Here is a 15373-nt window from a genome sequence, read left to right on the forward strand (position 1 = left end):
ATGTTCAAATGAATATTTTCACGCCTACGTCTTTCTGAAAATATACTTAACAACACAGAATCTACAACTTGAAATAATTTAATTAGAGAAAGTGCATAATGCAAGTATTATGCACTTACTGCTGTCTTTATTAACACTTAATATTCTTTATTTATTCTGGTTTATGGAATTAGTCTTTAAAGAAAAACAAGTTTAATAAAAATTAAAATTAAATTGCGTATATGTTAACGTTCTTTATTATTTTTTTTTACACTATTTTTGTTCTAGGTAGCTTGGTATACAGGGTTCTATTTTAGTAACTTGAATTCATCAGTTTTTAGTCCTATTATTCAGTATTCAAGTTTGAATAAAATTTCTTAAATTATATCATATTTTAAAAATATTATAAGAGCTGAAGGGTGTTTTTGTTTAGAAGAACATGTAATCGTATCTCATATTCAAGTGAAGATCCACTTTTTCTTCGCTTTTTTAAAAAAAAAAGTAATAATTAAAATGAACACTTAGCTTACTTGTATAGCTATTGAGAACGCCTCTATCTTTATCATAAAGGGGGGAAAACTTAATATAAAATAGGGGGACTAGTTGTAGTAAATTTGTATGAGACTTGTTGAGTGGATGATTGAATCTCTTTGTATTATAGCATCTCGTTAAAATGTTAGTTGAAAGCAGTTGAGTAAGGTGGGTTGGGTAGATATACTACATAACAACACACAGCGTTGAATAGGCTTTTGCTTAGAAATAAATGGAAGTCAGTGAAGCGAGCGAATAACTCCCTTGTTAAGTTCCGTGTGTCTTCTATGTGTAAAATAATGTATTTTGTAATATGTTTTTGTATTTTAATACGAGTACTAAAACTTGAGACAGACAGGCGATATAAATGTTTTACCTATGGAAGCTCTCACTATACTAACAATTTACCAATAGTGATTCGGCGATTTCAGAAACTACCACGCTGACTGGCAATTGCTGTCTACAGATTCTTTCAGAGAATGAGTTTAAACGGTTGAATGTACCGTTCGTACGTTTTTGGTAATTCCAGATATGGGACACCAATGTAATTTCCATAAGGCCACTTGGGACTGTTGTTTATTTGATGTTGAAGGATGATTCCTAGTTTCAAATGAATCTCTGGGAGTGCTCATCCATCTTATTACAAACATTAAAATGACAATTTATAAAACTAATCAGTTTGAAATTTTTGTTCCATATTTCTGAAATTTATGAACTTTTTGAACTTTCATATCAGCATCATGCCCAAATGGCCTTAAACATTGAGGTTTTTTTCAGGTTCAATTTAAGAGTTACTAAGAATTTTAACTCACACTATCCGAAACACAATAACCTTAACACTAATTAAAGGTTATATGACAACGTGGATAATATTTGAATATGAATACTTTACATTTAGCTCTATCAACAACCGATTGAGATTTAAGTAAAATAAAAAATATGCAAACAGTTTTATGGCTGACTACCCAGACAAACTCTGATATAACCAAGAATATCTGTAGGAATCTTATTTTCTGCAAAATACCAAATATCCATAATAAACATATTAAATAAAGTTAGATATTCCCACATTATAGAACGTAGGACCAATTAAGATTTTAAACTTTGATAAATACCACGGTCGAATAGACATGTTAAAAGTTGAAACTTGATAAACGAGTGTTAGATGATCGATGCCAGGATGATATGAATATATATGACAGAAATATAAGATAGTTTTCTCAGTGTGTCGTTAATGCATTACTCATTACAAACGATGGGCTATGCAGAACAAACCATAAACCACAAGTTTCCATTTAGAGTTGATAGTTTTAATTAAAACCAATTCACTGTTTACAGATATTTGAATTTAATATTTTAGACCAGAACTAGTTGTATATCTTCATCAAATTATCCACGACCTAAAGATCATAGCTGCTATGGTGGTTATATTTTATCTTTATCAAAATGGTCGCTCTTAAGGACAATGAAGAATTGAGATATTGTTTATTGTCTTTGTACTTCTCGAGTTTTGGAATAAAGATTTTTGTTATCAGGTAAATGATGTTGACAAGGTTAATAATGTAATATGATATTTTGTATATTTTAGGTCATGGAGGAGTGAATCAACTAGGAGGAGTGTTTGTAAATGGTCGACCTCTACCAGAAGTAGTCAGAAATCGTATTGTAGATTTAGCTCATCAAGGCGTAAGACCATGTGATATTTCTCGTCAATTACGTGTTTCTCATGGCTGTGTTAGTAAAATATTAGGCAGGTATGTACACCTTTTGAGAATCTAATCCTTAAAGCAGAACAGGGTAGAGTAATCTCCTCTTATCTCCAGTTACAAATACAGGAAGGGGTTTCCTCTATATAATTACAAATACTATACCCCTAATTTGAACTCAACCGAGTTTCCTCTTAAAATAGTAAGATAGGAAGCCGAGGAAAAATTTAATTGAATGCAAAATTTAATATATGTTGATATATTTAACCAATGACAGAGATTTTCTCGACTTCCGGTTAGTATGTTCATCTTAAATTAACATTGGTTCATCTTTCTAGAACGTTCTAATGCAACCACTCGAATCCACGATCCAAGAAACATAATATCTATATTATCACTAAATGAAAATTAGATTTGTATGTTATAGTTTCTCAACAATTGTGTGTTCAATCCATTTCTCTGATTTACACAGATAAAGACCGTCTGGTCAGCCCGCCTACCACTTGACAAGCATATAATAACATCACTACACAAAAAACAGTATATAGCAATATGATGTATTTGATACCAAGGCTGTATATAACAGTGTAGTGTTAAAACATTGACGACCTTCAGTTCCCATTATAACACCTTTTACTGATCGAGCCCAATTTTCTAGATGGCCTTTAACTACAAGCGCTACTATTGATGAAATGTTTGTCATCCATATTTTCCCTCTATTGTGTGACTATAATGTTTTGTGTTGAAACGAACAGTCCTGATATGAAAAGCATTAATTTACTTGATTGCACGGTCCATATTCTCTTGCCTGCTCCGGGCTACAAATATTATCAAAACTTGCTATCAGTGAGGATAAAAAGCGACTTGAGCTCTTGTCGTTCTGATAATAACGATTTGTGTTTATTTCAATTATCCTCCTTCGGCTCGCCATATTTTTCCTCCAGTAATGGTAGAAATTTTTTTCATTAAAATCGACGAGTTTTCTTTAAACTAGAAAATATTAATTTCACAGGTGTGCTAAAACACGAAGAGACAAGAGAATAGTTCGGTTTATTTTAATACGAAAATATATCTCACGCGATTCCAATCTAACTCATGACTATATTTAGTCACCAACTTTCCGAAAAAGATTTTTTTTTCCTGCATAACTTATTGTCTTTACGAGTCACACTTATGAAGATTCCATGAATTTTGAAGAAAATTAAGTTTAAGATAACAATGAATAGGATTTTCAAGAATCAAAATATCCATTAAATAATTACTAAAACGTTAAAATATTAAGCTTGATATCGACAAGTCGATAAGAAAAATATCCGTTTAAAAACGACCCTGTATAGATTTTTATCGAAACGATAGTTGAATGTATTATTGGAGTATGTCGTGTCGGTTGCATGTAAAACGTCTATATGCTGGAAGGTCGTATAATAAATCAGTTCGCGTGACTCGTATCGTTCAGACGCCTATCACAAGTCGAGTTGATAGCAAAGTCTTCTCTTATGTTATTTTACTCCAATTTGGCATCAATGATATTTATGGTTTAATATACGTACAGGGTAAAAAAAACTATCTGGCAGTGATTATTTAGAGGAAGGAGCATGCTCATGTTACTACCAAAACTGAGACATTTTACATGGCGAAAACAGCAACACGCAAACTTAACACTGGATTCTAATTACTTGCTATCAATGCTATCTGATCGGATACGAATAGTCTTTACTCGGGGAATGTTAAATATATTGGAAATAGTTTATATTTTAGAGACATTGGGTACAATATGGTCTGTATATTGGGTTAACATTGAAATTATTAGAACCTTAAATTGGTAGTCATTTATATCCAGTCTTTATTTTACGAAACTAAATAGAACGAATTAGCTTGTTGTCAGTCTTGAGATTGTTAAGTGTATCTGTGATGAAATTGTTGTATTCATAATTGACCATGTGAAGTGGTGTGGAAGAGGGGCCACGGGCGGTGGAATCTTGATACTTGTTAATTCACGAAGCACCGGTCCGAAACTTGCCCAAACAAATGTCATTCGGTACATAACAGAGCATGTCTATTCACAAAATACATGGCGATTGTGTTACATGCCTAGAAATAACATAACAATTTACTCACAAATAGGTATAGAAAATAATGTTACTTTCCTGCCCCTTAATTGCGCCATAATTTCTGAAATGTTTATTTCTGAATGGATAATTGCTAGCCTATTAAATTGTTAATAGCGATTTTAAACACATTTTTTGTCTATATTATGATTTATGAAATGAGTAATTATATATTTGTCATAAAGTACAGGGACATCAATGTTTATTTACATATCAAAATATGAAATAATCAATAACCACTAGTTATTTAATCAAGTCGGTTCTGTAAATAAAAGACTGTTCAGACATTTTTTAGGTCACTTAATCAGATTTTCAGGCCATTTTATATTGAAAACCTGGTAAACAGGCAGGTGGATATTGATAAGAAACTAACTATATAGTAATGAACAAATACACTACCTCAAGTCATTGTGAAAAAATACAACAATTGAAACGAAAGCCAAATAATCGATCATTTAATAATGATATAGTACAACATATTTTCTGCTATACGCATATTTTTATTTGATTTTTCATTCATAAATTCGAGTATTATTAGAATATGCTAATTTCTTGGAATATAAAACCTTAAAATTACAATTTCTTGAGAAAGAAAAAAAATCATCAATCGAAAATATTAAACTAGCAATAATTGTTATTGAATTTCGTATTCTGCATTTTTTCCACAATCTTGTTTTTTTTTCTTTTACAAAGAATCAAAATTTGGTGTCGGTAATAATAACGTATGCGACAGGTTGTTTCCTAAAATATACTAATATTGGAATAATTTACTCCATTCATAAAAGAGTTTTTCTCTGAGTTCAATCAATGTCTAACACATGTTTATAATTCAACTTTTACTGATTGTGAATAACAATTTCTTTAAACTATTGATTTCGGTTTTTTGAATATAGAATAGTTTGAAAATGAACCTGTTACTAAGTTATTGTTCAATTCGTGTAGACTTTGTGCAGGGGTCGTATTAACAGACACGTGGCCTTAATTCAACACAGTTAATTTTTCCACGAGAACATGTTTTTTTATTATCTAAATAAATTTGTATTGGGCATTCGTTCGGGAGTTATAAAATATATTGTCTAGATCAAAATACAATTATTATAATAATTTAAAATCCCTTCGTACTAATTCCAATTTAAATTGATAACAGGCCTTGCCATTGCCAAACATATTGTATTTCGGAAAAGTAAACACGCTCATTTTTTAAAGAATTTACGTCATTTTGTTGGTTCACAATACGATCAATATTGTGAATAAATAGTCGACGCCGTGACCATTATTTCATAATATACATTAATTCATATAAGTCAATTTTCAGAAGACATTGACTATTCATAAATTTATTGGTTTTGCCGTTACATTGTATAGTAAACTAACAAACAAGGACCAGCAAACACCCTTTAAAATAGCCCTCTATTATATGGTAGAGACGGTTAGTCTATGGGCTTTATTGTCTTTTTTTAAAAAAAAGAGCAAGATGTTGGAGAGCAGCGACATCTATGATTGTTGTGATGGAAGGGTAGTTAATGAAGGTATAGAAGAGAAGAGGGGTTCAGGTGTTATATTATCTATGGGTTTATAACAGTGATACTGTAAGAGGGGGTTTTATATTGATCTGTCGGTGTCTAATGAAGTGTTTGGGGTCTTTAGTTAACGACAACATGCCAATAAGAGCCTTAAGCTCAATCCCTTTCTTCTCTCATTTTGCTTCAAGTTGTCGTGGATAGAGAAACCATGTTAAAAACATAATGTTCTACTTTAGAGGCTACATATATATATAGCAGCTGCTCTTATCAACACACTATGTTAATAATACATAATAATAAACATTCTATAATAACATAATGAGCATAATAATAGCACATTATACCAGTTTAAGTACATCTTATCACTAGAAATTATACCCTACTAGGTCTACATACCATCCAATTACACACTTCTCTATACACTATTACACTATAAAGGTTTTTTTTTTTTAAAAATCCAAAAAAAAAGTGAATGCCAGTGTGTTTTTTTTTATATATATAATTTTCTTTCTTTGAATACAGTGTTATTATTTGAATCATTAATTCATTTCATTTTTTACGAGTTCATTTTATTTTATATGCAATTTATTCAATGTAAGTTTATTCTGTTTCTTTATTAAATATTTTGCGATATCTTTAGTCAAATAACGCAATTTATTTAATGATTCGAAACAGTTTAGGTTTGTATCAATAATTATGTATAGCATATATTCGCTTCATTTACTAAATGATGAAATATAAATAATTATCATAAAAAAAACACCACAATAATTAGATACAACGCGAAAAGTTATAAATGAAATTTACATTTGTTTTTCTAACTAATAAATTATACCTGAATCTGATGGGGTTTTTTTTTCTTCAAACGTTAATACTGAACGACGTAATACAGTAGTATGCTATGTATCTATTTCTTGCTAATGAAGTATATAACTATACGATGCATGTCAATCAACGTGATATTAGTAAATAATTATTCACAACATTAATTTCTACATATAAAATTAATGATATGTATTATTTTTGCTTACATTTGTTTGAAAACACTGATGCAATACGTTTATCGTAGTATGACATCGTTAATATGAAGGAAGCCTTTACAGTATTTATCACTATGGCATCTAGTTTTAGGTAGTAACTTTTATGAAAGTTAAACAACCATAATGTTTACCATACTTTATTTGAATTATAAATTATGAATTATTAATAAGAACATATTCTTTTTGTTAAAATGTTATTATTATATCGGGTTTTGAACAATGAAAAACGATAAAAAATATACAATTTGTATAGAAAAATGTTTATAGAGTGCTTAATTTGATATTCAGTTTGTATCTACCGATTCTCTCCCTTGGATATTTTTCCCTTGATATTTCCAGTTTCAAACTCATTACTTCTCAATGGTGAATATAAATAAAGAAATTATGTTTTCATATTATAAAGAATAATGGCTTCTTTCTCACTGTATACTTATCATTGTATACGTATATGCAAATAATATGGTAGAAACCACCGTGCATGTAAATTGCAGATTATACAATGAACAAATATATGTATATACATTTTTCAGTACCTACATTAGGTATACAAACAAGAATTCATTATATATTGCTGTTTTTATATGCGGAAACATAATCTAGGAATAGGCAATGAAAGAAACGTGATGTATATTATCTAATAAACCAGTTACTATTAATGGTCTATTTGTATCCACAATGGGCTGAGATTTCATTATTAATTATTGATTATTTATACATAAATTGTACATAAAACTAAAGTATAAGTTTATTTATAGAGAGATATGATTCATATCCATATTAAGATTCACTGTAACTACCGATTTGGCATTAATTTAGTCAAATAATCCCCCTAGCCATGCCCCACACCTCCGCCTCCAATGTATTTAAAATATCAATTAAAGGTATATGCTTGCTGCATCTGTTGTACAAGTTTTGTCAGAAGTGTTAAAGAATATTTTTCTCTCTGTTTCAGATATTATGAAACTGGTTCTATTCGACCGGGAGTTATTGGCGGGTCCAAACCAAAGGTTGCCACTCCGAAAGTTGTGGATGCCATCACACAATATAAAATTGACAATCCTACAATGTTTGCCTGGGAAATTCGTGATAGATTATTAGCAGAAAATGTTTGTTCCCAAGATAATGTACCCAGTGTGAGTTCAATAAACAGGTAAGTCCAAATGTATATCAGACAAGTTTAGAGATTTCAGAAATAGATTGATAATGTTGCTGGACATTCGGACCCTTATTCAAGGAAACTTCCAACCTGCATTGATTACGGGTTTAAATCCTAGAACAAATTTCAGTTTTTAGTCAATGAAAAGGTTGCTTTCTTAAACTATTTTACTTTAAGTTTTCGTGATTAAGGGCCCCGATACACAGTCAAATTGTATATATTCTGTAATAACTGTCAACTTGAGAGATCTGAGTTATCCTGTCTCCATAACTCTCCAAAACATAAAGAAACAATTAACACATTAAAAACCATATGTAGACTGTCAGTTCCGAAAGTTACTAAAATTTTATTTAAATTTCACATCATGTTGTATTGATTTAATATCGCCATCTTGAATTTCTTGTAATCGTAATGTGACAGATTGAAAACCAAATTTAGACTGTCAGGTCATACACAATACAAAAAGGTAAAAGTAGTCTCATCAAAATGTATATCAACAGAAAGATAGTAAAACGTCTGCAGTGCATTAAAAAACCATAAGGAAATCATAATAATAAACAATTTTTTAAAAACATTTTGAAACATAATTGTCAAATCTTGAATGGAAGACGCCATAAAGGGATGAACTATCTATAAGAGTACCATTATTACAAATCAAATAAAAGTATAGGTAAAAGGTCAGGTGATTTAGAGAAATGCCAATTATAATGAAAGGTACATCTAGCAGGTAATATTTAGGATTAATAGTAAGGACGTGTATTTATAATTTTATTTGTATTGAGTTGTATATATGTCAAAAGTTGATGAGATGTCAGAGGAGAATCAGCGTATACGGAGACGTGACACAAAGATACTATATAATTAGACACTTATAGAAAATGAAAATAGTTCATTGAGGTTCGCAGCATGTTGGACTGACTGACAGACGGTTAAAGGGGTGACGAGGGACGATTTTTTTTCTTTTGTAAAAAGTAGGTAATAATATATTAAACGTAATTAAACCACCAGCTTCTACAACTACATGTACTATAAAAATACTCTTACTTTTTAAAAAAATGATAAGTGTACAGTTCATTCAGTAATATTTTCTTTTCTCATAGAGATGTCATGTCAAGTTTAAATCCCTTACTGCATTACGAATGTCATTGAATTAAATAATTACTTGACTTCTTCAATTGTAATTGAACAAAATTAAATTTCAGTTCGAAAAGAAATTCAAATAATGATCAATTTCTGAAAATAACAATCATAAATTTATCCTTGTTTTATGTTGAAATATGATAATGTACCCCCACCCTTGTTATTTAATTATTAAATGTTTTATTTGACTGATATCTTTTATTCCTTTTTTATTTCTGAAAGAAAAATGAAAGTAAATCATTATTTTTTGGAAGATCTCAATAGAATACCCTAATTCCTTTCACAATGCGAACCTATAAAAGTCCATTTGTACTCTCTTTTAACAAATGAACAAAAAAAACATGGGCTATCTAATCAACTTTTATTCAACGGCCAAAAAAATATCAAAAGTGATTAACTTATCAAATTGTTTAAAGAAAAAGAGTGGAGATTAATGTCAATTTTCAATGACTTTTTTTTAAAAGTCAAAACATCTGTTATGGATTTAGATTGTTCATTTTATCTTAATCAAGTAACCCCGTGGTCAGTGTCATCAGGGGTAACGTGTTAGGGTGTTATTAAGGGCATATCACAGAGGGGGTTGGACACAATACATGCTATGCCATTCCCTTCCCTCCCTATTTTCTTTAGAAAATGTTTTATCGAATAGTCTAAGATGCTTTGTTGATCGTCAGTACATTCGCTGTATGAGTTTTGGCTTCGCAGTATTGCACTGCAATTTAAAAACTAATAACATTTTATGTTAAGAAATGAAGAACAGTTTACAAAACCAGAACTAAAGATATTCCAAACTAAAATTGATATCGTGTGTTATTGTAGGTCTAATGTAAGATTTAATCGGTGACACCATCTATATATAAAGTCTTTTTTGATAATCTTCAAAGCTCAGAAAATCCATTTTTTAATGGATAACAGATATAAATCAGGCTTCATTTTGTGCTTACTGAATATCTGGGTTATATGAATAGCCTAAATATTTACTCGAACAGAAAGCATTCCTTTATGTTAATTATAAAATGGACCAGTTTTATTTAATGTCAGTTAGAATATACACGTACCCCAATTGTTTAGAAATACACGTATATTAGTAATCACATGTATAATAGGTACTTATAGTTTGTAATTTAAAGCGAAAACAACAAAATTCTCATCCATCGTGATGACTCGACCCATTCCTCAAGATTTATAAAGTTTTAAAAAGAAATCAAGGTGGTATATAGATAATAATAGACAACAAGTGGTACGCTGTTATCATTTATCAGAATCTCCCATACTACAAGTCCCACCTACCATTTGGACTCTAAATCTACCCTTTTAACTTTTAGAACACAATGAGCTATCAAAATATACCATATATATCGCTATTTTCATACCCCCCATTAACTACCTTTTTATCCCAGATCCCATCTTGCCGCGAGCTATATACTACTTGGACGCTTTTATTTAAACTGATTTATCTTTATGCAATTTCCATTTATATCTCGATCGTCTGTTCTTCTCTCTTCTTGCTAAAACCAATCCTTCATAGTACCTTTTAATGTGGTTGCAGCTAAAATCATATCTCCGAACTCCATTCAATTCGGTGGACTTCAAAAAGAATCATGTTACTGTTATGTTTGCATTTTATTCTTGTGTCCCAGCCTATGTATTTATAGTCAAATTTTATGTTCCCTTCAGATTTGCTCTGAGACTATAAAATCGTCTTTACCGCCCCCTATATCGGTTGGACATATTCGCCATTTGACTATTTCGAGTTACGATTACAATGAATTACAGATCCTCACACGAGTCAAGTGGTCCTCGAATTCTAAAGACTGCTGATCTAGTATTGTCAGACACTTCGTTTGTGGTCTTTGAACACTGGCTCAGTTCCAGCAATGGCCTACAAGTTCAAATCACCCTCGATTACAAAAGAGTTACGCCACACTTCATGCCAGATTTGTTCTGTTTGGGTCTATTATTTCAACAACTATGAGATCCCTTTATTGCCGCGCACTACAAATGTTCAAGTTATACACCCAAGAGCGAGGTGCCGCCATGCGTAAGGGCCTAATCAATCAAATGCTCTTTAAATGTTGCCGAATTTTGCTACAGCTGTCAGGAATATTTTCTGTTTAGAGCGTTTCAGTTCTACAAAATGCAAGATTTGCCTGACTTATGCGTATCAATTTTTACTAAATTACTTTTTTGGGATATCTATTTACTTCTGTCATCTGGGGGGTCATCCAGTGTAGAAACCTCAGCTTGGCTTATATACCGTTGTTTGATTATTAATATAAAATTGGACATAAACCTTCCCCCTGTCTCACACCAATCGCTTGCGCTTATATGTTTATAATATAACATAAACATCTCAGCAGATGGGATATAGGGGTTCCCCTTCTGCTTCAGTGACCAGTAAGAAATTATTTCATGTTGTCGACTGGCTGTTCAAGAAGAGAAGAGTCGAATGTTAATTAAACGAGGCTAATTTTGCGCTAACAATTGAACTGGAAAAGTATAATGAATACAACTAATACTATTCAAACCGTTATTTCAACTTCTTAATGATTACGCTGAAAAAAGCCCTGGCCTCTCATTACTCTTGTCCTTTTCAGCGTTTTACGGCCACTGCGCCTTTAATACTGTACTCAATGTATTCTTACCGGGCGAAATCGAATTTTGCGAGTCGGTGATCTTCCTCTTAACCGATACAAAAACCTTCCATATTTTGCCTTTGTCATTGGTGTTGAAAAGGATTAATAAAAAATACAATATAATGTTGAATAGTTGATGATGAATTTCAAGTAACTTAAGATCTGTCTCTCTCTCCCACATGTCACATATTTTCCTCTTAAGAAATGAGAGAACTTCGTGCCCCTCGCTGTCAACATGAATTAATTTTCACTTTTTATCTTTTCAAAACATTAAAGACATGCAAACAAATGATTATTAATTATAAGAGCCAAAAGCCCCACTACAGACATGGAACGCCCTAACAATACGAATAAAGACAACATTTTGTTAGGCATTTGGTTTCCTTTACGCTTTTGATATTGACTTCTGAGTTCGGCATTGTATGGAAACGGTCATAAAAACTGTTCATTCGAATTTGTTATATGTATATTATTTAGCTAGAGTTAAACTTTAATATCTGGAGGATCAACAGACGGTATTTTTCAACGATCAAAGGAAAAAGAATTATGTCCCCTCGCTACACTTTATATCAACATATCACAACAATAACGTGTTTAGTTCGCTTGAGAAGAATACAGGGGGTGCGGATTAGTACTAATCGAATGATTAGGTTCACTATAATAAAAGTAATCCGTACATCTCAAATGGCGTTCCCCGTTCAAAATCGACCGTGTGTATCCATGCGCGGCCTATCATATTGCCTATTTCGTCCCGTTGTTCAGTGCGGGGCAGGCGCCCCGTCCCGAGGCAAACAGAACTTTACTTGCGCGTGACGTATCACTTGTGATCCTACATGCTGCCGTGACATACCATGTTACGCGTTCACACTCTCCTCCATCGACTTTTAATTTGTAGATTACTGAAACTGTTTAATAGAGTGGAAAATTCACCACGATAAAATAGCTGATGTAAATTACATGTTAGACTTTAGTGCATTATGTATTTAAAAACTACCTTGGCTAAAACGGCGACTGTATTGTATGGCTGACAGAAAAAAACATTATCCTTTAAGTGGATTTTAAGAAAGTACCGAATATCATTAAGCATTCATAAATGGATCTGAAAAAGTAATCTGGAAGCAGGTTTTCTCTCCAGGGGAATATCATTAAGTAACATATTGAAAAATAACAACATTTTGGCTACATATTCCAAAATGGCGGCATATTAGTCTGCACCTGTTTTTTGACGTCTGAGATCAAAGTTCTGACAACATTTACAACGTTTTCGATTCTTTTATCAGCAGCATTCTCCCCGGTTGGCTATCTCGTTAGCAATAGGGAGTTGAGAAATTCATTAAGTTATGAAAAATGAGAAATGATGATGTTATTTCTTCTCGATAAACGATAACACCTTGACTTGACGTTAATCTCTTGAGTATTCTACCTTCTACTTTGCCTCGTTTTTACTTACTCAACATATGTTATTGGCATTCATGCATAATACCTGTTCGAAATGGGGCGGTAAATTTCTATGACATGCCCGCCTCTTTTTAAACTTGTGTGAAATCGCAGACAAGAAATTATTTTAAAATCTGGTGGCTCAAGAACAACATATTAGCAAAGTGATTTACAGTATCGGTGATTTGATCTGGTTAATTATATGTGAAATTAAACATCCACCATTATAGGTAGGACCCATAATCCCCTGTGCTATTACAACTTCTATATCAGCAATGTACTCGAAAACGCCCACCTAATGGTCCATGGCTCGGAAGTTGTTGGATACAGATGGCAAATTCGTTAAATAACAAGAAATCGATTCTTAATGATCATCTCAATTTTCAAAAGAGAAAAAGCAAATATTCCGATGAAAGCACACTGGTTTAATATGTGCCAGCTATTTCTAATAAGAATATTTATAGGGTGTCGGCGAGTGCAATCTTTCTGGTTTTGTTTTTGACTTATATCAAAAGATTATTTGAAGTGATGTATGCGTCATTAAGTTACATCTGATAAAATTACGTGATTTAATAGGGTTTTTTTATTGATTTGATGACCGTCAAAATGTAAAAAACAGAATTTAGTTTTAACCTATACAGCATCTGATCTTTGAACGCAACTACTCATTACGAAAGGGCCATAAAGATCATGTTAGTTAAATTGTAATACCTTTAACAAGAGATAAAAACAACCCATGTTAATCGCATCTTAATACATACTTCTTTTAATACAAAACTAGTTCAGTTAGAATCACCAAGCCTAATGGAACTCTGCAGAGCTTCTTCTTCCCTTTATTTACTCTTACGGGCGGGGAGGGGGGGGGGTTGGATGGCCGAATGGTTAGCGGGTGCGCGCTGTACAATAAGGTCTGCCATTGGGTCAACTGGCGTGGTTTCGATTCCCCAGTTGTACGTGACAAGGAGTAGGGTCGCCTGTAAAACCTCGTGGGTTTTTTCGGGTCCTCCGGTTTCCTCCCACTGCTACCCTACGCACAAGCGAATTATTGAAATGAAATTAAACCATATGTTAGTCCCGAAATGACCTAGTTTGTGTTGAGTTGATGTTAAACCCCATTTCCTCTCTCTCTCTCTATTTGTTACATTTTGTTTAATTATAATTATTCTGGGGCTAGAGGAGGTGGTGCCAGTGGTGTAACTTGTGCACCGCTTTAGATCAAGTGTTGTTGTTTCGATGACTCGTTATAGGTTCGCCTGTCCAACCTTGTCGGTTTTCTCCGGGTCTTCCGGTTTCCACCCGCTGCTAAAGACCCCTATGCGCAAGCGAGTTATTGAAATATAATTAAAACATGTGTTAGTCCCGACATTAAAAAACCCATTTCTCTCTCTCTCTTTCTTTTTGACTCGTTAGGAGTTTTCTTGGCGTCCTTCGGTTCCCTCTCCCTATGAAAAAGCCAGGGTCATATGCGAATTATTGAAATATTATCCCCGAAATAACATATTTTGTGTTGAGTTGACATTAAACCCTATAATGTTTCCAATGATATGATCTAATCTGAAATCTATATTGATTTTGACTTGATCATTGTTTTGTGAGATGACCTTTCACGAATAAGTTATGAACAACGGTATAATTGTACAAAATATGATTTATCAATGGCATTTATCCATCTTTCTTCCATTTCAGAATTGTCCGAAATCAGGCTTCAGATCGAGCCAAGTTGGAACCAAGTCACGAAAACGAACATCAACAGAGTCCAACATCAATGACTGGCGATCTAGTTTCTCACTCCTCTTCCTCCCCTAATGGCGACGGTTCACAACGACCCAGTGGTGGTTACACAATAAGTGGAATTCTCAACACACCAACAACAGCGAAACGAAAAGGGGATAGCGATTCAGGTAAATTACTAAAATGTATTTGTATAAAAAGTAAAAATGAGGGGGAAAAAACGAAACATATTTATTGATATGATCTCTGTTATTATGACATACTGCAATATACCAATTTAATAAATAATTTAAGTGTGAAACACAGACTAAGGACACCTGCGAAAATACCACAATACTCAATGATTTCTCAAAACAATTATTTAAATATATTGCTTACCCTGTACG

The 15373-nt window shown here is 32.5% G+C and overlaps 1 protein-coding gene across 9 annotated transcripts in view; it reads left to right on the forward strand.

Annotated features, from left to right (window-relative positions):
* The window catches only part of LOC126811343 (paired box protein Pax-5), an 81070-nt gene that overhangs the window by 49990 nt on the left and 15707 nt on the right, over positions 1–15373 (forward strand). For all 9 annotated transcript variants that reach the window (XM_050536862.2, XM_050536865.2, XM_050536860.2 and 6 more), the window contains 3 exons: positions 2099–2264; positions 7840–8037; positions 14943–15157. In XM_050536862.2, coding sequence (XP_050392819.1) covers positions 2099–2264; positions 7840–8037; positions 14943–15157 — 579 coding nt within the window. The remainder of the gene's footprint in view (positions 1–2098; positions 2265–7839; positions 8038–14942; positions 15158–15373) is intronic.

Source organism: Patella vulgata, chromosome 2 (genome assembly GCF_932274485.2).
Source record: "Patella vulgata chromosome 2, xgPatVulg1.2, whole genome shotgun sequence".
Taxonomy (NCBI): Eukaryota; Metazoa; Mollusca; class Gastropoda; family Patellidae; genus Patella; species Patella vulgata.